The sequence below is a fragment of the Sturnus vulgaris genome, chromosome 4 (assembly GCF_052056855.1).
Source record: "Sturnus vulgaris isolate bStuVul1 chromosome 4, bStuVul1.hap1, whole genome shotgun sequence".
Taxonomy (NCBI): domain Eukaryota; kingdom Metazoa; phylum Chordata; class Aves; order Passeriformes; family Sturnidae; genus Sturnus; species Sturnus vulgaris.
This window is the reverse complement of record NC_142246.1, coordinates 17,983,409-18,005,594: the sequence shown is the minus strand read 5'-3', so window position 1 is coordinate 18,005,594 and position 22,186 is coordinate 17,983,409. Positions and strand designations below refer to the sequence as shown.

At 35.7% G+C, this 22,186-nt stretch overlaps 1 protein-coding gene across 2 annotated transcripts in view; it reads right to left on the bottom strand.

Annotated features, from left to right (window-relative positions):
• Nucleotides 1-22,186, bottom strand: part of PI4K2B (phosphatidylinositol 4-kinase type 2 beta) — a 22,598-nt gene extending 412 nt beyond the window's left edge. Inside the window, exons 1-10 of one of the 2 annotated variants that reach the window (XM_088163232.1) lie at nt 21,792-22,184; nt 17,291-17,439; nt 12,100-12,300; nt 11,480-11,611; nt 10,038-10,191; nt 8,463-8,530; nt 7,869-7,965; nt 5,341-5,474; nt 4,206-4,265; nt 1,481-1,675 (exon numbers count right to left, since the gene is read on the bottom strand). In XM_088163232.1, coding sequence (XP_088019358.1) covers nt 1,502-1,675; nt 4,206-4,265; nt 5,341-5,474; nt 7,869-7,965; nt 8,463-8,530; nt 10,038-10,191; nt 11,480-11,611; nt 12,100-12,300; nt 17,291-17,439; nt 21,792-22,089 — 1,467 coding nt within the window. In that variant the 5' untranslated portion in view covers nt 22,090-22,184 and the 3' untranslated portion in view covers nt 1,481-1,501. Of the gene's footprint in view, nt 1-228; nt 1,676-4,205; nt 4,266-5,340; nt 5,475-7,868; nt 7,966-8,462; nt 8,531-10,037; nt 10,192-11,479; nt 11,612-12,099; nt 12,301-17,290; nt 17,440-21,791 lie in introns of those variants that run through there. The other variant, XM_014891510.2, reaches the window with a different exon arrangement.

Sequence of the window (22,186 nt, the reverse complement as noted above, 5' to 3'; positions counted from 1 at the left end):
CGCCGCGCGGGCGGACGGCGCCCCCCAGCGGCGCGGCGGCCCCAGAGCGCGGCCCTGCCCACCGCTCATTGATGAATGAAGCGCCCGGACAGAAACAACCAGCGCGGGGTAATAAACGCACTTCCCTCCATTCTCAACTCCACCGCACCGTGTTTTACATTTAAGGCTTTACATTTCAGGTTGTTGAAGTTGCTGACACACTACATTAATATTTACATCCACTCAAAGTTATATAAAATACAAGCATTTTATTATTTCTGAGTTCGACAATATTGCTTAGAATTACAAAACACAGCATTGTCTGAAATACTGAAGGTTTCACAAAAGCAGCAATCTTTCTCCCCTTCCCAGTCGTAAATGTCAGAAAATTATTAAAATAAAAATATTTACCATATTACATAAGTCACAGACCTAGAAACTTTACTCTCAAGTCTTAAACTAGGTAACTTAAACATAAATGCAAATGGAAATTGGCAGGTGAGCATAACATTATTCAGGGCATGAAAGTAATTCTCTGTGCTGCAGGTATTCCAGTTCCTTTTTTTTTTCCAGTCAAAAAATCCCAAACAAACTGTTTAGCTAGAAATTTAGAAGGCAGATTGGCTTTGTGATGAACACATTAGTTCCTCTGCCATTAGCAGAAGAACCACTCTGGTGAAAAGTGATGAACACATTTTTACAATAATGGCAAAACAAACCTGTAACAACACGGTGCAACTCAGTTCCTTCATTGTGATGCATCTTCAAAGAAATATCACAGATTTCCACATATGTGCTTAAATAAACACATACTAAACTCTACAGTGAAATTTCAACCTCTGAAACATACACTCAGTGTATTTTGTCACAGTAGAAACTGTGTATTTACTTCGGTTGAATTTTTCAGTAATACAACTATTTAACTATTTTTGGTCCCCGTGTGCAAAAAAAGCCTACTTGGAGCATTTTTTCCCCTTCTCCCTTTCTTTAACTTGTTTTTCAAGAACATATTGATTTAGATTTTTTTAAGTGCATGACTTTTCAAGTAACTAGTCTACAAAAATCTATAACCAGTTTAAAATAACAGAAAGAAATTCCAAGGAAAAGCATTTTTACAATCAAAGGTAACATTCTGAACATTTTTTAAAGGCCATATAAAAAGAAATTGATAGTGTATAGATTCTCATTTATATTAAACAAAAAATTCCTATTGTATTCAAAATTGCTTTCTCAGCATATGCAAACTGTCTTCCCTTATTCAGAATACATTAATTTAGCCTATAAAAATACAGTATGGACAAATTCTTTCCATTCCCTGACATAAGAATTCACAATTTTGACACAAAAATTGTAAACTTTTATTACATTCAAAATACATTTCTTAAGTCTTTAGAATTTAAGTTCTGAGGTGTTGGCAGTCAGAGCTCTTGGTACACAGCAGAAGTACATTATTGCAGAGCCTTTACACAGAAGTAGCTTTCTAAAGTTAAGAGAAACTTACTCTTCCCATGTATTTTTGTTGCTACCAGGAGGAAAAGAAAGGCTTCCTGCTATGAAAGGTCTGTGTGAATGCATTACTCAGATGAACAATTCGGCCCTGACTTCCAGTGCTACTTCGCTCTACAATCACACGTGGCATCTGAACAAGCTGAATGGGACTCTTTTCATCCTTTAATGCCTGAGTAAGGTTTAGTATCTAAAAAAAGTAAAAGCAGGTGAGGTTAGGGTGCACAAATAAAACTGGCTAACAGGCTTATCATTTTAGATGCCACTCTTCAATCAGTTCTGTAGAGACTTGTACTGCCAAATAAATTAATTTCAAAAGATATCTATTGCAAGTAGAAATATTTTATTTATTCAATAACTTGAATACATCCTACTGCTGTCAACTCTTCCATTCTGACTATTTCATGTAGTCCTCTCCAAATTTTCAGAAAATTCTGAGTGAAAAATCTAAGAGCATTTTAAATTTAGCACATCTCTTGAAAACGCTGCATCTCTAGTGATAAAAATACCTATAAGAAACCCATCACCATGATTTAGCATAGGATGAGCCAGCAGTTTAGCTACAAATTATTTTCTTATCAGAAGACATGAAGCTATATATAGCTCATACCAAACCCAGTGCTAAGACCCAAATTCAGGCCTCAGCTCCCAGGAGTCTGTTATCTTTCTTCCAAAACTTCAGTGCTCATGGACTGCCCTCCTAGCTTACTCCATGTTCAATGTTATCCTGCTGAAAACTGAGGCAAGTATCCAATTTAGCTCTAGTGACACATTTGCATTATCCTTAATATCAAGCCCTTTTTCCCCAGCACAATGCCCCTTTCTTCTTTGTAAGGCTGATCCTCTGCACATTCTGCTCTTCCATGGCCAAAGAACCCCAACAAAGTCTTTTGCATTATTTACTGCAATTTGGTTCTGCCAGCTACTCCACTTGACATTTACATTCTTAAAGTTCTAAGGCAATCCTTTGTAGATGTGTTACCCGTTGCTTAGACTCTACATTCTTGAGAGAACTGTTTCTTTTGGGTTTGAAATCATTCCCAAAATTTTTTCCTACACTTGACAGAAATAGGCTTCTAACTATATTTGGTATCTTAGAGACCTTGACGCTTCCATGCAAGGTATGTTTCCCTGAAGCTTCTTTATCTAGATTCTTAATTTTCTAATTATTATATTCTCATTTTTAAGAATGCATTTAGATGTTTTGGATATACTGCAAATTCATCCCAACTGAATGAATCCCTTGGTATGTGATCTAGATAGCCAAGTCTTCTATAATGCCCTTGTAACATACTTCGGTTTTACACCAAAAACAAGTTTAAAAATCACTGTAAAAAGGCCTTGTTTGCCAACCTATTTCCAATTGCATCCAAGGATTAGTTGTTATCTGCATTTCTTCCATGCCTGAAAACCTGACATTTCCCATGGTGAAACACACTTTATATAGCTAGAGAGAGGTAAAAAAAAACCCCCAAACTAAATCTCTGCTAAAATCCACCCGAGAGACAGTGTGTGAAGAAAGGGTCCAGATGCAGCCTTTATAGTGCAAAATTAATTTTGAAAACCTCAGCCACATCACTCTGATTTATATCAATCATGTGTTTCCTCAAGCACTTGGTTAAATAACAGATTCCTTGTAGCCAATTGTCTCATCAGAAAAAAATCTACTTAATACAGTTTAGGATGCATGAGTACTTCATGAACCCACCTTCCAGTGACTGCACAAACTTCTCAGAAGAGTTATTTTAGAAACAACTCCTCTGTAATGCAATTTAGTAAGGTTTGCTATCTGTTAGCTACCACACAAAAGATGTTAACTGGGACTATGTTTGACTAAGCAGAGCTGCAATCTTGTGCAAGGTACATCTTCATATAGGAAATTCTACAGAGAAAACTTTGAATGAAGACACTAAAAATTGTCTAGGTTAAAACTGTCCGTGTTGAATTTATGAACACAAGGACTAAGTTTCAATAAATTCAGGGCAAATGGGACTATTAATTTGCCTTGTCCAATTGCCTCACACTTGCAGAAATCACTACTTTATGCCTACAATGAACTAGATTTGTTCTTAGCTAAAGCTTTTCCTCTAGTATTTCACACCAGTCATAAATTGTAAAATAGGAGGAAGATGGAGAAACTCTCTCCTCTCTGACTTTAGTGTTTAAAAAAAAAACAAACCACAAATAAACCAAACACAAAAACCCCAGAAAACTAAACAAGCCCAGCACTTAACTATTATCAAATTTCTAACCTGAAAATGGCTGGATGGTTTTGAAGTACAGTTTCAATATTTAATAGGATGAAGAAATTTTATTGCCTCATATTGCTTTCAATAATCAAGTCAACCCTCTAAAACAAAGTCACATTAATTTTAACAGCATAATGAAATCAGATATCAAATTTTTCATCCAAATTTTTTACTTTTTCATTTTTAAAATACTTGCTAAGAATATACAGTTAAGTCCTTCTCATCTCCCACAAAAACAATAAAACAAAATACAAATAAAAGTATTTTCTGTAAAAATAAAAAAACTCAGCATACACTTTGTACTGTTTCATCTATCCACAAATAAGAACAAACTCTAAAAAGGAATTTAGTCTTTTCAGATAAGAATACCTTCAAATGTCACTCAGTGTAATAGGAATTAGTTTTTGTAGCTCTAAAGAAAGCAGTGATGATAAATCAAATGCATAAATAAGTGTAAAAAAGCAGTCTTACCTGCCCCCTCATAACAGACATCTGGTTTTCAAAAGTAGCCTTATCAAATCCTTTGTCAGTCTTTATAAAGAAAACAAAGAGTTTATAGTAAATAACCCATTTATTTTTAGCTATATATTTAGCATGCAAATTCATCAATATCATAATATGCATATTCATATTTACCAACACTATAATAATTTCTGAAAGATTCAAATAGAGTGCTAGTATGAATCACAAAAAGGTCTATTTATTGCCTCAAGTTTACATATGTGAAAATGAAGACTGTTTCACATAATAAAATACATGAGTGGATGCCACTTTTGGGCATTGGTAAATACCAATAGATGATAGATACCAGGCTTAATATTATCACACAATGTTACACTGCTCTGTCATGATAACTCCAGCAGAAAAATACTTCCTCCTTCAGATTTAATAATACTTAACTAACAAACTCAGAGGCATTTTGAACACAAATGAGTTGAGGATGCAAATATAGCAAAAATGTGTTTCAGGATCTAGTTGTGGCATTACAAGTGCATTTTCATTAAAAGTTTAAAATTTCCAATTCTTTCAACCATTAATTGGATTATTTCATTTGAACATCTGACAAATGTTTACAAAATGTTTTAGAGAAGGACACTCTTAACATGTCAGCACTGTAGACAGTTTCAGTATCTTTAAAGTGAGTTTGACTTTCAATATGATCAAGATTTCAGCTGTAGCTTAGCACAATATATGCATATAAAATTAAGTATATGAAAGGTATGGAGATACTTTAAGTTAACCTTAAATACATTATTTCCTCAGGCTGCTACAGTTTAAGTGCATACACACCACATAGGCATGTTAAATGCTGTTTTTACACAGATCTGTGCTGTAAAAGTAAACTAGCTTTAATTGATTATGTGAAACTTAGATATGGAATAGGTAATTTATGTTTTTGGATGAGGTAATTACTATCAATTAACCACATTGGTGACAGTTTCCTTATAATTTCAGAAACGCTTTCAACCATGCCAATGTTAAAGGTAAAATACATATTATCTTGGCATTCAGAAGTTAGATGGCTATTCCTTTTATGAATGTAACTGTCCCATTACAAGTATCAGCTACTTCAGTAAAAGCCAATTAGAAGAAACTCTTGATTCACCTTAAATAGCTCATAAAGGTCCTCACAAAGGTCCTGTACAAAGTTCATATCAGAAAGGCGAGGAAGAACTAGATCTCTGGTCTCCTGAGAGAAAGGAACTTTTGCTTGAGGAAGCCAAGCCCAGTGGAAGGGATCTAATGCAGAAAAACATGGCACTTAATGATAAACAAGCAAAAATGGAATTCTGAGTCCAGAACTCTACTACCTCCTGCGAGTCCTCAGTAACACCTCTTTTTCCCAACATTGTTACCCCACACATCCCTTTTGGCTACAGTTACCAGAGCAGCTTTACAACTGCTAAGCCATTTTCTCAAACAGTGAAATATATTAAGCAATAAATATTCAGTTAAACCAGTAAGTAAAAAAGGTATATAAATTAAACACTGTAAGCAACAGTCAAGGTCTTCCCCTAGTTTAGTAAGGCAGTTTCCTTTGGAGTAAAATAATAGCTGCAATCAAATAGAAATATTTCAGATATTTGACTCATATGGCACAATTAACAAAAAAGTTACTATTTTTAATATATTTTTAATTTTTTTCAATGCCTTCTTTTAAGTACGTTGAGAGAAAAGCATTTGTAGCTTTTCATGTAATTGCTATTAGACAGCCTTTATCAACTTATATCACAAAAGCAATTAATATTACCAGACGTTAAACAAGGCACCAAGCTATTAGTTGCAGAAGCTGAGAGAAGTCACTAGCAGCAGGCCAACCCCTAAACTTCCTCACAACGCCCACAGCCCTTTCAGTCTGACAGTCCAGCCACTTTTCCACGTTGTTCACAGGCTGTTCAGCTCATGTCTCACATTTCCCTACAAGAATACTATGACAGAGCATGTAGAAGTCCTTACCAAAGTCAAGGAAAAAAATCACTATTCACTGCCCTCCCCTTAGCCACTGAAGCAGTCATGATTAAAAGCTGCCTAGTTATCAAGCACAGTTTGTAAATCCATGCTGGCTTCTCTATCACCTCCTTGTTCTTCATGTGCCTGAACACAGCTTTCAGGAGGATTCATTCCACAGTCTCACATGAAGACTGAAGCAACCTCTCACATTACTACACTCTTTCAAAAGTGACAAGAAAACTGCATCACAAACAGCATCAGTCAGCTCCCACTGTTTCCACTGCATCCCATCTACTCCTATGAACTTCTGTAGGATCATTGTTCTTAAGGACCCCCTTTCTTTTGCTTTGGGGATTCATTCCCGTTCTATTCTTATGAGCTTTGAGATCCAAGAGACAGAGAGCTAATCTTACAAGTGAAAACTGAGGCAAAGTCACCATTGAGTAATTTGTTCTTTCTTAAGCCTTTATGTCGTTGCTGCACTTTTCTTCAGTCCCACTCTCACTTCTAATTTACTCAGCCCTTTCTTGTTGCTCTTTATGTCCTCTGCCAGCTGAGCTTTGGCATTTGAAACTCCAATCTTGCACTTTTGGAAAAACTCTGTATTTTTTTCATGGAAATTTCTACATCTTTCCTTTTATTTTAAAAATGTACTTCAACTTTTCATCCCGATTAAGTCAGGATTTCCCTGTTCATCCATGCTGGACCAACTTCTTGCCTTTTGCAAATGCTGCTATCTGGCTTTAAGAAGGTAATCCTCAATGACCAAGCAGCTCTAGTCATCAAAACCATGCTCTAGGGGGTAAGAGACTGCAATTTGTAAAAATTACGCTACACGCTTACTTTTACAAAACTATCACACACTTGTCCATCTGCAAAAGAATTCTAAAGGATCATGCAAGTTTATCCTTTTTGAAGTAAAGATGGTATAAAATAAGCAATAATTGCTGTGTCTTTAGAATAGCTACAGAAGTGACTGTAGCCAAGAGATATGTAGGACAGCATTTATTTAGTATCAAGATAGAGACTGCACAGAGCTCTGGGTGGAGTACTTAATCACCCTTTTGTCAGCATAACTAGCCCACACTTAACTCTGTGGGATAATAGCCCACAGAAGTCAATGCAAGCCCTGTTGGGCGCTTCCTTCCTAATGATAAGTAGTCAGAAATGTGGTCAAAACCCATCTCATTTTAACAGTAATCGTATTTTCAAGCAGATGGTAAATTGACTAAACATTAACTTCTACAAACAAGAAAAAACAACCTGCCTACTTGTCCACCTACAACAGCACCCTTCATTTTGAAATAGAAGTTTGGCCAACAGAGGGACAACTTGCAAATTCTTGCAATCAAGTTATTTTCCACTATATTTTTCAAGAAAACATGTTTGAGAAACATGTTGCTAAATTCTTCCATTTCCATCATTATATGCAGTACTACGTTTATGAGTGTCCACATATCAATATTTTTAAAGGTAAAAAATATTAACAAGAATTAAATCACATATGCCATTGCAAAAATGGCATTTGTTGCTAACTTTCTGAAGAAGAGTACATTATTTAAAAATTCCATACATAGCTACAGTGATGATTTCTTAGCTCCTTACTGCAACAACACAAATAAAAATTACTTCTTTGGAAGTTACAGTCCCGAAAGGAAAATGACTGAAGAATGAAGTACTTACATGCCCTCCACTCATCAGGATGCTTAAAAGGAAAGGCTAAACCGTTGTCAATTGCAGCAATTTTAATAGATTCTTTAGTTAAAGTCCATTGGCTATCCTACAGAAGGAATATTCAAAAAGTAAGTGATACTTAGGTGCTTACACAAACAGCAAAACACATTAAAAAGACTAAAAAATATACTTTGTAGCTTCACTGGTTAAATTCAACTTAAACAATATAAAGCAGTATCCAAATAAACTCTACTATGTATAATTTCTTACTCTACCAGCGTTAAAGAAAAGCCCTTCCCCAAACACAAGATAAGCAGAGTACAAAGGCATGAAGAAATGTGCCTGAGCAACAGTGGACATTGTTACTGTTACTATAGCCCAAGCTAGTAGAGCAAAAATACAGAACAATAAAAATAATTTCTAGCACTCTACCTGGTGTAACCAAAATAGATTTTCCACTCATTTTCCCTACAATGATTTGTAGTTATCATATTTCTTGAGACCATGCACCAGGATTAAGAATATGCCCTTAATCTCCAGCAAGACCAAGTCACAACACAAAACAATTTAAAGAATACAAGTTTCAGAGTACAATTCTCTTACCTTATCTGACAGATCAAGTCCATTATCTTGTTTTTCGTACCTGACTAACCAGTTGTCGTTACCTCTGTCTTTAAACAGGAAAATGCATGTCACAACACATCATTTATAAAGAAATTATCACCTAGAGTGACATACAACAATATTGTAAACTGATGCTTTACCTGTGGAGTTTGGTAAAACTATTCAAAAAAGGGTTTTTCCCATCACACATAGCTGTGTTTTACTGAAATGTACAGGCAACCGATTCAGTGGAAAGACCAAATTTACCACGTGTTCTTAGGTATGTAATACTTCTTCAGGTTCCCCAACTGGCTAAATATGCAGCAAAATGTCAAGGAAGCCAAAAGAAATTATCTTCATACATTTTATGCAGAAAGATTGGTTGTGGTGTGCATTTTTCCTGAGGAAAACACTATCAGACCCTAATGATTTAATTTTTAAGCTTGTTTTAATGCTGATGAGGAAATGGAGAAGGCCTCCAAAATTATAGAAAATGTGACCTTTAACTACATGGAGAAAACAGACTATAAAGATGGAGAAGGGGTAAAACTGAACAGAAGGGCAAGAAACAGAAAATGTCTGCACTGTTCAGACAAAATTGAGAGATTAAATGCTCTGAGAAGGTCTTTTGGACAGAGAATGACTGCATGCATTTGTAGGACCTTCTTTAAGGTGCTCCCTTAAATTTAATCATCATCATATTTTCGTGTTGTATTATGATTAGATGCATCAGATCAAGGTAAAATCATTCATGTAATGAGGTTTTGCATTTTGAGTATATGCCTCACAATTTTAAGAATGTCAAAAAACACTAACTCCTTGGAAACACTGAGGCTTATTTGATAAAGCTGACAGACCATGGCAACAGCCAGCAAGTATCATGTTCTTATGAAACTTTCTTCTAGTTTGCTTCTAAAAACAGAATTTGAGAAAAGGAAAATGAATTAGACATGGTATGTCTGAAGAAAAGCAAAGATGCCCACCTCAGCCAAACAACAAAGTAAATATTCTAAATATAAAACTGCCTTTGGATTTCTCAAGAAGTAGTTCACCTACATAGGTAACAGAAGAATCCCAGCTTCTGAGTGATAAAATAAGAGTGCAGGAGAACTGACAGGTACACATTGCAGTGGTACCTCAGTGCCTACACAATGAATATGAACCACTGTGAGCTGGTGTGAAACTGTGCTATTATCAGCTCCAGTTTAGAATAAAAGGAATTGTAGTCACAGCTTTTCTTACAGGTCCTGAAACCTCACCATCCTTTATCCTAATGGGGGAAACAGTTAATAGCCTATGCACAGAATTAAAGCACAATGAAAACATTTGTTCTTGAATTCTCACATTGCTTAAAAATAGTGGTAATAATCAAAGAGTTGTTTGGACTGTTTTCCTACTACAATATTTAATGTATTAATCCAAAGTATTTTTTTTTTAATTTAAAATGCATCTTTATGGCCTTCAATCATAAGAAAAGCATCTGAAATGCATAAAAAGCCTTAAGCACCAGCTTTCAAGCAGCATTGATTTCTGCCTCACAAAAATAGATAAATACCAAGAGATACTAACAAATACCTGTATTTCTGATGACATAATCTAAGATAACCAGTCTTTCAAACTGCGACTGAAATTCTTTCCTTGTGTTCTCAGGTAAAGGATCAGCTTCAAACTTCCTGAGCCAGTAGTCAGCTTCCTTATATCCTTCAACAAACAGCTGGAAGGAGCCAACCTGAAATATTAAGAAACTGCATTTGGTAAAGGCACATAGGTAGGTCATATACATAATCTCAACATTAACAGAAAATTCATTATATACTTTCAAAGTTTAAAGCACAGCAAGTATGACACTAAAAAAATTAAGTAATAAAAAAATTTCTCTTTCATTCCTATATTCTTAAAAAGGGTAAGAGATAAATCATGTGAGGGTGGGTTTCTGGAGGTTCTGGTGGTGGTTTTAAAAAAACATTTGTTTAAACATTCGGTGAGCCTACCAGTAACAAACTATAGCCAGGCTGCTCAGTGTAAATGAACAGATACTATTACAACAAATATATGAAACAGAGAGAAAGAAGTAACACCTGTTCTCTTTTTCATTGGGAACACTTGTTTCAATAGTTCAGAGAATACTCACTAAAAATTGCAAGAGAAAAATCTTCCTCTCTGAAAAGCCCTAAAACTTCACTGATAAGAACACCAGCAGCATTAACAATTTTCTTCAAAGACAGATGCTTTTTGCAAAAAATGATTGAAATACATTTTCCAAAAGAGCCCAAGCAAGAACATGAGAGTTGGCATAGGCTCCATACATAAGTGAAAGGTGCTCAAGATTGAAATTCAAGAACTTATATTTGAGAACTAAAATGCAGATAGATAAACACAGAGCATGTGGAATAACCATGCTCATAACAAGCTTGCACAACCCATGTCACATGGATCTAAACTGCTGGGAACTCACACAAGTGGATTACCCAAACTGTACGTAACTGTACGTGCTTTAAAAGCTGAGGATTAGAACACTGTAGTGATATTCTGGGGATATAATAAGGCTCATTAAGCAAGAAAGATGTGAGGTTTTTAGTCAGTGTAGTCTGCACATAAGACAAAAGAGAGGTAGGAAGAACACAACAGCATTGTACCCAAAGAATAAATACAACAGAAGGCAAAAGAAAAAAAAAAAATCCCAAAAATTTTTAAAATTACATAAACTGCGGGGGAAAAAACATATTGACAATGAGCAAAAGTGACATATACAACAATTAATATGTTACTACCCTAGCAGAAAACAGGACTGTTAACTGGAACAAAAAGTGAAAAGATTATTAAAATAGTTCAAAAGCAGGAATGATGTAAAAGTGGATACATGTTGCATGGAAACAGCCGTATCAAATTTCAGACAGTTTTCAACAAGCAGCAAGTTTTTTTGTTCTATCATTGAAGCTACTTATAAATACCCTTTTTAAAAAAAATGTTTTATATAAGATTCAGGAAGTGCACAAATTACTTATTTTTGATCTTACCTTAGGAGGTAGTCCAATTCGGTTAAATTTTTTAGCAACTTTTGGCACTTTCTCTAAAGCATATTTTTTTCCTCTTGACTTAGCACGATCTATTGCACTGTAATTAAAGGTTTCGCTGACAAGCCAGACAACCTTAAAATATGAAAGTTAAACACAGCTCAGATTTCCTCATTATTTCAATTGTAAATTTAATGTTATGCTCAGTTATAAAACAAAATTTAAAGAACTAAGCAAGCATCAGGCATTCTTAACAGATGAATTTTATATGAAAAGGTGAATATTCTCTATTTTACATATCCCAAACAAAAATGGGAATTTTATATATTGATTTTTGCAATTTGCATCTCATCAAAACATGAAGCACAAAAAGTATCAGAAAATGCTAGAAAGTGGTTCTAAAGAAGAGATTCAATTCATAGCTCAAAATTATCTATTAAATCAAAAATCAGTCACCTTTTCTACATCAAACCACTGTGCCTTTGTACTTGCAATAGTTTATAAATTACTTATTTATAATATATGATATACAAAGCTATCTACATAACCACAGTTCAGAAACTAACAAATACTTTGGCTCCTTTTTTTTTTTTTAATTCAGTAATTTGTGTTTTAACTTTTACCTTAGTTTTAGGTACAACTCCAAGCCCCAACTTCTCATCCACAAGATAGGCACCAGCTTCAGAGAGATATCCCTGATTTGGAACGAGGCAGCCTCTGCCAAAGCAGCAAGGACAGCAAATTTTGTGAAAATATTTGGTCCATTTTGGATTTAGATGTCCATAAGGCTCTTCAGATTTTGGTTTAAACACTCCAACAATTTTCTAAAGTAAATAATATAAAATTAAAATATGAGCTCTGTGAATTGCAAAATATTAAAATTAGTTTAAAAATTAGTTATTTGAAAATACTGGTTAAATCCTATCCAGTGGGTTTTATGATTGCTCTTTTTTAGATTATGAAATAATAAAACTAACAAAATTTAATTCCAAATGAATTTATCATTAAGTGCTTCTTTAGGATTAGTATAAATTCAAAATAGCTCTTCATAAGAGAAAAATCAAAACCAACATTTACTTTTTCAAACCATTTTGTCAAAATTCAAAAGGACAGAATTAAAAAAAAAATATTTATCTTTAGTTCTTAAAAGGGAGGTTTTAAGAGTAGCTTTAAAAACAATTTTCAGCCCACCAACAACTCAATGACCAGCGACTTCAGAGACATAATGGCTCCAGGAAAGTGACAAATACAGAGAACACTAAAAATCAACTGACTTCTTTTAAAACGATTTTTCTTATTACCCTGAGTTGGAATGGATCAAAATAACCATCAGCCATCATTTACATAGTAAATCTTAAAATTAGTCAGAATCCTTTGTCCAATTTTGGACACTATGCTTCAAGAAATCTGTTAAACTGGAGAGAGCTAAAAAAAACCAACAAGAATAAGCACAAAATATGTGCATAATGAAAGACAGTAGCAACAGTAAATGCTTAAACACAATGAACTATGAAATAGTTCACAATGAACTATGAAATAGGTTGTTATAAAAAAAAAAAAGGAACAACACATGTACTGTTAACAACCCAAAAAATGACAGGCTTAAAACCCAGCAGATAAGCTGCAAAAAAGAAATCCTTTAGAAACTTAAGTGCAGCTCAGGACTGGAACAGACAGCCAAGTTCTGCAGTCTCCAAAACAGGGTACAACTAACAACAGCTTAGTTACACATTCCTCAAGAATCACGTTAAAGTAGTGCTGCCCCATAGAACGAGCATTAAATTGGCAATTTCTCAAGGTGTCTTCTACATAGGGTTCTATATTTGTTAACCTCAAGGTTATTACCACATTAAAATACATAATCTTTTAATTGTCTGTGATAAACTTTGGCCTAGTGCATAAAGTTCACATAATGACTCTTCTGCAGCTCAGGTAGAATGCTATAGAAGTGCTGCATCTTCATCCCTTCTCAATGGACAATGGCAAGTAAATCAAATTCTTTCCAATAAATACTTAAGGACAACTGTTTAAGAAGCATTTTCACATAATGGTACTTGACTAAATCCTTATGAAAAAAGTATCTCAATAAGCTAAACACTGCCTGTTGAACCAACACTCAAAGCTGATTCACACTCAGGTCATGAACATGTTTGCTGGCAGTCTGAAACAAGCAGTATTCTTCAGTAGCTGCTGATTCAGCTGGATTAGGGAGAGGATCTGACCAGCTGGTTTAGCTTCTAGAGATTTTTCAATCAATTTTTCCAAGACAATCTTGCTTTGTCCGAGATTGTCCCAGATTAAGTAACTATAGAAAACTTAATTCATTCAGTTTGTAAACAGAAACACAAGACACCAGGCATTAGTAGCATCATCTGTCTCATCCATACATTTTGATTAATTCCCATTAAATACAAGGAAAATAAAGCTACAAAATACCATCTTTTGCATTCGTACTATAAAATTAGCATCCTATCAACAGAGTCAGGAAACAAATTGACAAGAATTCTCTTGGGCTTCGTATGCTGTTATCTGTGATTCTAAGGTTGAAAACCTTGAACACAACTGCACAGAGAAAATTTGACTGAGACCTACACAAATGCAATAAATATTCTATGCAATGTGAGGCCAGCATGTTTTTTGAATACTTCACTATTTTTAATTTTTAAATCACAGCATTTGGTGTACTACTATAGTCAAAATCCTAATGCTAGGTTTAGAATTGTTAAAGTTATTTATTTTTTCCCATTGAATCACATGTATCTAGCTGCTTAAAACAAAGCTAGCAGCTTTGCTTTTCTTGGAATTATTGTGGTGTATTTAGAAGTGGTGTACACGTCTAACCTTTGATTACCTCTTCTGAATCACTCTCTGGCTAATACTTCCTAGTAAGTGCCCATTTAAAATAGGAGCTTAGCTCATTCTATTACCAGCCTGGACTGTACTGTGCTATACAGTCAAATCTACATATGGTTTACAAGGTTTTGCTGAAGTTAGAACCTCGCTAAGCTTGGCAGAGCCACTGCTGTTGATGACCAGAGCAGAACCAAAAAGTTCAGCCTGTAGAACAAGTTACCAAGACCAGTCTTTATTTTGCCAGTCAAAATAAATTTATAGACTGACTCTATTAACATTAGCAATTAGTTGAAACTGTCAGGAACAATATTGCAGAACAATTTGTAACAGACACAATGTCTTTTATTTATTGCTTACACAATGAGAACAACAAATGCAGAAATATTCAAGACTTCTGTAATAATGCTGCTTAAGTACTGAACTCCATTTCAGTATGCAATTATATAACTTTTGCCAATAAATGCAAAAAGCTAATTTTAATTATGCAATTTGAAGTTTATCTTTCTGACAGAACCAACTTTGCACAAAAGGTGACCTAATGGAAACAGTTTATTTTATCTGTAATTTGGTATTCATTTTGGGCAAACACTTCAGAAGGTGACCAGTAAAAAGGCTTAGCACATCTTTAATGAGCTCCTTCCCAGCATAAGAAAGGAGATTACTCAAGAGGAATAGGAGAAAGCAAGTAACAGAACCGGTCTGAAGTAGAATGATGCAATACTCAAACAGGATCTGAAATCCATTCTATACATGGAAGTTGCACTATTGACAAAATGAAGTTTTATCAGACCTTTAATATGGATAGCAAACATAGATAACCTCTAGAACAAAAGCAAAGAAGAAAAGTAAAATTTAAAGTCTTCTAAGCACTCAGTGTCTTTATTCTCACAGTCTTATATACCAAATACTTTCATATTTTGCAATGAATTTTTTTTGAACCATATAAAACAAACAGTTTTCTTTTCTCAGTCTTTGCTTCCCCTAAATACTTATATTCAAATCAATGACCTGCATAAGGGAGGAGAGCAAGTCACTACTAGAAACTTTACTAGGAACAAAAACAACATAGCAAAAGAAAAGTAAAACAAATAAGAAAATCGCCACATGAGGAAAAAGGAATTAAATGGCCCATCCAAAATACTGTGGTTATATTTATATTAAAATGATGCATAAATACACTCCCACCATCACCAGAGCTATGGTATGATTTCTTTTCTCTAGTGATTTCTTTACTAACTTTCTAATAATAAAAAACATCTTGATTGCACAGCATTAAGAAAAACTCAAAAAACAGTTGTAAAGTATTTCTAGTGTGACACTCTAGAATATTCTTTAGATACATCATGCACAGAAATTTTGAAAAACTATTGATTCAAACCAGGATTTGACTATTTACATTTTTTTCCTATTGCGTATTAAATAAGATGTAAACCTACTTTATAAAGAGAATGAAGTCTGAATAGGTGTATACAAGCATGCAACCAGAAAATCTACAAAGATCTAAGCTACTAAAAAAGAGAGTGACCTGAAGCTGGAACTCTGAAGAAGTTTTTATATTTACAGCATTGCATGTGATAGCAAGAATGCCACAAAGCCATTACAGAAAGATTTTTTCTTTCCTACAGGTTTCAAAAAGAGAGAGAGACCCTCCTTTTTATTTTCTCCACCAGACTGAAGGGGATCATTACTAACAAATGTTCATGGAACACAGGTATATGAAACACAGTTCTCAGAAAATTTTGAAAGGGTGGTTCTGCCACTTTCCATAAAATAAAATCATAAATGGACACACTTATTTATAACTACTCTAAAAAAAAAAAAAATCACTTATTCAATAAAGTGTAAAAACTATCACCAGAAAATTGCCATTAAAACAACTAAACAACTATGGAAATTGACTGGCAAAACAGGAATATGTTTTCTAATGACCAATAATATGACTAAAAGCTAAGCAAAAAACATACTACCTCCTAAATGAAAGGAAAATTACTGTTATGGGAATGATAAAATTGTTGAACATACTCTGAAAATCTAGACATTCAAAGTGTTCCAACTTCCATTTCCAGCACAATTGAGATCTTCAGGATTAATGAACACCTACATCTATCTAAGAGCTAAAAATTGCTGATTGAGCTTCAAATAAAATTAGATGTGACAAATTAACAAAATATGAGCAGTTGAAGGTCTTATTTTGTCAAACTGGTCAGTAGCAAAGTACTTCTAATTTAAAGAAAACAATATGGAAGTATGGCTGAGACATCATTTCCTCTTACTAAATAATGCTAACCACATGCTGCTTTTCAAGAGAGAGATTCAGGTAACTATTACTTCTCTGCCTCAAAGTAATCTTAGGACACTTCATTGATGATCACTATTCAAGGTACCATTTATCAGCTACAGAAGGGAAAACCAAATCTTCCCATTAAGATTCAGCAGAAAACTACAAGTTAAAAGGTAGATTTGATGATCTCGCTCTTCTTTGTCTATCTACCAATCACATATGTGAAAGGAGACATAACCTAAATAAAAGGCTACCTAAGAAGAGAAGAGAAGAGAAAAAAATATAGGAGGCTTAACTAAAGAAACTTAAACCATACTGAAATCAGGAGCTCAGTTGGGCAAAAATCAATTAAGACAGAGAACAAGATTCTGCACAACTGAATTCCTGAACTGTTTTCAGATATTAGAGGCCCTTTTATTCCCTCCCTATTTCTTTGGTGGAGATCATTAAAAACATGATAGAACTGCTAAAGGAAAAATAGTTACTGCGCCTTAGCTTATGCAGCAAGGCATAATTAGAAATCTAAGTATTACTTGCATTGATTTTTCCAAAATAAATTTTGGCCTACAATAAATTATTTAATAACTTATTTAAATTAATTTGCATACAGATAGAATTTTGGACTTTCCATTTTCAACTTGCTGCTGATGGTGTGTCTGACTTTGTAGTAGCATGCTCACCCCTTTTGGATCCTTAGCAAAGTAACTCCCACTGGATCCTTGAGAGATTCTTTCTGGAAAAACTCCACACTCTATAGCTTGTTCTGTTCTTAGAATAATTTCTGCAAATTCTGGATCATCTAAAAATATATTCATATCTGCGGTATGTCCTGAAAAACAAGAAAACAACCAGTCTTAAGTACAACTTGTACTGCAAATTGAGCATAAGCAAACACACTGATAAACCAACAGCCTTCCCTGCTGACACCCATCTAACAGCAGGCTGAAAAATCTCATCCATTTAATTAGTGCAAGTTTTTCCACTGATTTATCCATGTCTAATCAACTTTTTGTTTCAAGTAAGTCAGCCAAATCTGCAACAACAAATTTTTTGCCACTGCTGTTTACAATTTTCAAGAATTTATCTTTTTAATATTTATTTACAAAACAAATCTAAAAAAAAAAGTTCAAAGTCACAACTGCAAAAAAAGCGTGAAAGATTTTACATATTTTTGTGTCCTGCCCGTTACCCACTATTAGAATAGTATTGTAACATTCATTTTAGAGCTTGGCTAACATGTTTGTTATCTGCTAAAACGCAAGGAAGTTAATCCACTGAATAATCTGCTACAAGTAGCATTCACAAAGCTCCATGCACAAGGCTACCAGCACAGCAGTGAGGTACTGCATGCCGGCACCATTCCAGCCTTAAAACACTGTGAGCGACTTGTAGGATTTCCTTACCTACTGACCAGAGCAGGTATGTGCAGACACTTGGAGCAAATGGACTCGATGCAAACATTTAGAAAGACAAGTAGAACGGTGCCAGAATACTACTGACCTTTCAATTTTTTCATTACTTCTTCACAAGTTTTGATACTGTAGATAATTATACCTTCTTTTAAGGCTAGGAGTGTTTCACATGTTCACTGAGTACATTCTAATGGGTCTGTGCATTAAGGCTTATTTCTGCATTAACAAACAACTACATTATTCTAAATTAAACATTTACAAAAAGTTGTTTTGTTCCCCTTGTAGCCGTGGAAAGGGGTTTTAACCCTTTAAGTGCAGCGGAAATAAGATGCACAGTTATATGGTTATCTTTCATGATAGAAAAGAAAGACAAGTTTATTTAGAAACACACTTGGTTTTATAACATGACTCACAATTCCAAGAGTAGAAAAAAGATGATTGGTTTAGAGAGAAGACATTTCATTCCCAAGGCCTGGTCACACACCACATAAGGTGTTTTATCTTTGTTATTAATTCTTTTTAATTTTGACTAAGTTATTACCTTGGGAGAAATTCTCCCTAGTTTTGAGCTGGACTAGTTTATTGGCTGGGAACAGCTGAGAAGCTCCGGTCTAGAATATTTTTCAGGCTGTAATTTTCTTGCTTTCTTAATATGTGTCCCTACATCCCCTTTCAGCTATTGAAGAAATTTAACATATATCCTTCTGGAATGACAACCAACACAGAATCCATTCAAAAAAGATACTCCTTAATAGTTTGTAGAGAGTCAAATAAAAAAACCAAACTACTATTCTTTTTTTGTAGCTCAGGACCCTTTTTGAAGCTTTTTAGAACATTAACACTTTCTTGCATGTACCACTTAAAACAGTAACATGGACTCCCAACAAAAACAGTCAAAAAGCATTAAAAATTAAGAAAATCTTAGTAGAAGTTAGCAACACGGAAGAGAAACCTTAAAGCTAATAGCAGGTCATTCTTAAGAATCAACAGCTACAGCCCATTGGATCAGAATCTGTTGTAACTATCTGGCCAATACTGCCGTGATGAACTACACTTTTAAGACTTTAGAGTAGGACAGCAAGAGAGAGGGAAGAGGTTCAAAGGTTTTTCTGTCACATTCAAATGAGTTAGGGAAATTAACCAAAAAACCCACAATAGACTTATTCTTATGGAAAAAGTCACTTTGAATCAATGGTTCTTACTTCAGTCGAGTCTCATCTATCTCCACACATCTACATTACATCACAAGCTGAGCTCCAACTACTACATATTTTTGTCAGTGAAAGCAAAAGCAGGGTTGTGCATTATAGTGTTACCAAATGAAATGCAACATCTATGCTAAGTCATTCTGCACAATGATCTTCCAGATGAAGAAAACCTACAGATGAACTCTGTGTCACATGGATTGCAGTTGACTGTGTCGAAGACTCGAAGGTCAGTTTTTAATTTATTTTTATTCTAAAATCTAGAGTCATTAAGTAGCCTCAATTCTGAGGAAATTCTTCAACCATGTCTTTTCTAACATAAAAGATAACTTCTGAAAAGAAAATTTAAATAAATAAGGCATGCTGAAATAAGAGGAGATAATTTTAAAACTCATTATTTGCTCAGTATTGCTACTGTGCTGCTAGGAAGCATATTACAACAGTGATGTGGCTGTACAAAAACATTTACAAGGAAACTAGCAGTTTTAAAGAGTTTATCAACCCTCTCCATATAAAAATAAAAAATATTAATTGAAGATAGTATTTCCTGAATGTGGCAGGGTTTGGGGTTTTTTGAGTTAGTTTCTTTTTTAAAAATTATTTTAATCAAGTTTTCTACTGAGAAAGCATGTTATGACACAACTTATTCCCAGTACAGTCTCTAAACTTACAATTACAACTAATTAGGGTTTCTATTGCAATTACTCTTGAAAATTACTCCTCTCATTAAACTCCCACTAAGGAGACAAGGCTCATGCACACACAGTCGAACTACCAAGCTTGAGAACTTTTTTCACATTAATTTGGATAAGGCTCAAGTTTGTAAAGCTGCTATACTGGAATGATGAAGACTTGCCAAAGAAGATACAAATACTATCATCCATGTATGCACCTCAACCTGTTCTTCCATCAAGGTAGCATGACATGAGCTAAGCTAAACTAATATACTTTGCAAGAGTAACATGTATGAACTCCTTCACACTAAGCTAGAGTTATACTTTTAAAACATTACATGATTAAAGGTCACCCCTTTAACCAATTCCATCTTCTCCTATTCCATTAAGGAAACACTCTGTGCTGCAATAACATACATAAATAACATGTGGTGCATGTTGGTTCCACCTGATACATGGTACAATTCTGCACCTTCAAGGGTTACACATACAGAAAAGGTAAGGACAAGGAAACAAAGGATGAGATGCTGTAATCAGTATCATTTCTGAGGTTTTCTTACACACTTTTGGGGCAGATTCCAAGTAGTACTCTGCACTCACCATCCTAATTGCTTCAGTGCTGCAAGACCCTTGTCTCTAGCCTCCATTCTGAAGCATCAACTTCTTTTTTAAAGTTTCTATAAACTTTTTGCTAGAAGCACTATCTCCTTAACAGATCTTAAGTCTTGTAGGAAAAAGGAAAACTCTTCATTTTAATGGGTATGGACTGCACTCAAGACCAATGCTGGAAAGATGAGATTTTTCTGTCTATGGCCAAACAAGTAAAAGTTCTCTGTAGTCACTAAAATAGAATTATTAGCATAACTTATTTTGTTAAACTTGATGGGGAGGGCTGTTTGGATTTTTTTTAAAGTACTCTATTGTTGCAAAAGAAACAGTGTTGCCAGTCTCTGGCAAGAAATCCTATACTATAATTACAACAGCAAAAACAAAGACGTGAGAGAACTCCACATATTTCTGTCAGCAAACCCATCCTAGATGTATACTTATATAGAAACTTGCACAGAATCAGAAAGTTTGAAAGTCTAAAGAAAAGAAAGTAAGCAATAAATATCGTGTAATTTATCATTTTGCCAGTATATTTAGAATTCGATAATGGGCACACTTATGTTTCTCTTCAAATTAATAACTAAGTTCTTGCATTTCTGGACTCTCACATTGTATTTCTCTCTTCAGGAACTGATTTGAAAATACGAAAAGAAGATAAATTTTTATGGAAACCAAAAATATGACAGCAGAGCCCACATCTAAAACTCTTAAAGCATGTGATAGTACAAAGTGAGCATATGATTAAAACAAAGAACAAACACAGACTGATTTTTTTTTTCAAGATGAAACGATGGGCGTCACAAAAAAAGTGGGATAGACAAGCCAAACTGAAAACTCGACATTTCTCCAAGTGCTCAGGAAGCAGCAGTCCCACCACAAAACAGCCTTCAAAACATGCAAAGCCACAAGTTTCAAACAACATGACAGAAACAAACAAAGCAAGGCCCAACAAAGCAGCAGACAGAGAGCGAGGAGAAGTGAAGTGGAGACACTCATGAAGATGTAAACGAACAGCCCTGCACACAGGGACAAAGCAGTCGAACTTCCATCCGTGTGCAGCATCCTCCCTTCACTATCAACACACCTCTGCCCCTCACCGATGCAATGTCATCGGACACGGCACAGCGAGCGCACTTCAGTCCCGACAGACATTTTTATAGCCTCACTGGCAGGACAGAGCAGAGCAGGGCAGGGCAGGGGCTGCCTCCGTCCCCGGACCCGCGCTGCCGCCCCCGGCCGCTCCCCGCGCGTCCCGCCGAGCGCGGCGGCCCCGGGCCGTACCTGCGGCGGCGCGGCGCTCCCTGTCCCAGGCGGCGCCCGCTCGCCGCCCGCGGCCGCTACCCGATGCCCGCAGGAGAGGCTCGTCCTCTCCAACCCCCTCGGGCCCCGAGTCCTCTGAGTCTTCCGAGTCCTCCACCTCCTCGAGTCCCGGCTCCCCACACTGCCGCACGGCCCCGCCGGGGACGGCTCTCGCACTCTGCGGCCCCCGCAGGGGCAGCTCTGCTTGAGGCGGTGACGGCGGCGGCTCCACGAGGAGCAGCAGCCGCTCGTCGGGCTCCTCCGCGCCCGGCTCCGCCATGGGCAGCCGAGGCCGGGGCCGAGCGCGGCGGGAGGAGGCGGCGGCGGCGCGGCCGGGCAGACTCGGGGCGCTCCCGCCGCTCCGGCTCCGGCTTTGG